The sequence below is a fragment of the Eimeria mitis genome, genomic scaffold (assembly GCF_000499745.2).
Source record: "Eimeria mitis Houghton genomic scaffold, Emh_scaff1163, whole genome shotgun sequence".
Taxonomy (NCBI): Eukaryota; Apicomplexa; class Conoidasida; order Eucoccidiorida; family Eimeriidae; genus Eimeria; species Eimeria mitis.
The window spans coordinates 7,901-10,018 of NW_013567949.1; the positions used below are offsets into that span (position 1 = coordinate 7,901).

The 2,118-nt window shown below is 47.4% G+C and overlaps 1 protein-coding gene across 1 annotated transcript in view; it reads left to right on the forward strand.

Annotated features, from left to right (window-relative positions):
* Positions 1 to 1,591: 1,591 nt before the first annotated feature.
* The window catches only part of EMH_0030780 (uncharacterized protein), a gene marked incomplete at both ends in the record, with an annotated part of 2,655 nt that continues 2,128 nt past the window's right edge, over positions 1,592 to 2,118 (forward strand). The window contains 2 exons of the mRNA XM_013494449.1: positions 1,592 to 1,683; positions 1,820 to 1,954. Coding sequence (XP_013349903.1) covers positions 1,592 to 1,683; positions 1,820 to 1,954 — 227 coding nt within the window. The remainder of the gene's footprint in view (positions 1,684 to 1,819; positions 1,955 to 2,118) is intronic.

The following is a 2,118-nucleotide window of genomic DNA, read 5'->3' on the forward strand; positions in this document are numbered from 1 at the left end:
TTGCAAGACGGAGGGAATATTTAGGGCCACATGAGACACCTCCGCTATATCCAAAGGAACAGAAGTCACAATGGATACGGTGATAATCATGCGAGCAGTACGACGAGATTGGATATTTAGAGGTTTCCCGAGTGCCCGTGGGCGCTATGTGTGCGTTTGGCTACGTAGCACGCAGCCAGCTTGTTGTTCGTCAAGCTCTTCCCATGACCCAAATGTCTCCACGGTGTGAGTCATTATACTTTACCTTAAAAGTGTTCTATATGTACTTAGTGGTGTATAGATACTCCGGCCCAGAATTTTCAGCTGTGGAGTAGGTCTCTCGGCACTGGCCAACACCCGACACCCCGGTTCAGCTTGGGGGCCGGTGCACATATGCGGGATTCGTGTTGATTAAAGCTGTTCAAGTAAAACCCCTATCTTGGCCTGTGTCGTTCTTGGCGTGTACGGCTTTGACGATCGTGCCGAGGAAGATACGATTCCGAACAATTCACGGTGTCAGGGGGGCGGGGGGCCCCAAGCCAACAGGTAGGACTATTCCCTTTGAACTACCTGTTTACACTCATTTGTGTTCCTGAATATTGTCAACAGGTTTGAAAGAAGGTTGTGATTATCTCTAGATCTGCCGGTGCACGTGGGGCCCGCATGAACGAGCTCTGCCTGTCGCTGCTCCCCTAGTGGCTGCTATGAGGAAATCAACATCGTCATTTACAACGGAGCGAACATGGTCATTTTCTCGGGCTTTTGTAGGCCAGGACTCCGCTTAGGGAATAGATTCTGCTTCTTTTCTGCATACGCATCTTACGCGGTAGGTGGTTCACCAGCGAGCAGCATAGCATCACCACCTCTCGCGCGACGTAGCTGCAGCTTCCAGTCTCAACTTGCATTCAAGAGCGTGCGAAAATGTATGAAAAACGACATTATTCGCTTCATGTTTGACGCAGGGTGGAGGTTTCCGCTCGTATCTCACACAAATACGTACACTGGGGAATCAAGGTAAGAAAAATTTGCTGGGGCGACTGGGTCTCCTCTCTCTGCATGAAATCTCCAGACGAATGCGTTGTAGATTCCCCTCATGATGTTTTGAAGCGCATCTCACCTCGTCAGAGAATTTGCGTGCGCTGGACGGGGTTCTGAAGTTTCCGATGCATCTTATCTAGCAATCCACGGCACAATTCTTGCGGGAGGAAGGGGCGTTTATGAATAGGGCTTATGATTTAGTGTTTAAAGAGCCAGCAATACGGATGACATTTGCTGTTGATAGGACACTGCACTTTGCTCTTCTAGTTGTTGCTTATAGCCTTGCGCCCGTATTGCTGCTTCCTACTTCAGAGCGTCATCACCTTCTTGCTCCTTATTATTACCCAGCNGCCTTGCGCCCGTATTGCTGCTTCCTACTTCAGAGCGTCATCACCTTCTTGCTCCTTATTATTACCCAGCATTGTGTCATTCTTTCTGTTTCTTGTTACCCAGTCTTGTACCTTTCTCGGCGCTTCCTATCACACAGCCTTCTGCCCCTCTTGTTGCCTTTTATTACCCAGCATTATCTCCTGCTGTTTTCTGTGCTGTTTCCTATCTATCAGGTTTACGGAAGATGGTGCCCAAAGCAATGCTTTCGTATCCTCAGGCCCGTCGCGGGCAGGAAGTTGAGGACCACTTCGGCACGAGCGTAGCAGACCCTTACCGGTATATATATAATATGCTCCATATAAATTTGGTTAGATTCCGCGTTAAATGTCTCCACTGCATTCTACAGTTGTACGTGCTTGGCTTTGGAAGTTTGCAGAAAAAGGTGCAGAGGCTACGGCTGCTGCGCTTGCAGATGGCTTGAAGACCCGGAAAGCGAGGAAACAAAGGCATTTGTAGCAGCTGAGAATGAAGTATCGGAGAAGTACTTGAATACGCCGATTCGAGACCAAATCCTGAAGGCGCTCACCAAGTTCCAGGACTACCCCAAGTGCGTACCCCTCTGTGCTCCTCTCATCGTCCTAAATAAGCTTTATCAGCTTGTGCAGCACAAAACAGCCATGGTAGCTGTATGCTACACGATATATAAGTGTATATATATATATATATATATATATATATATATATATATATATATATATATATATATATATA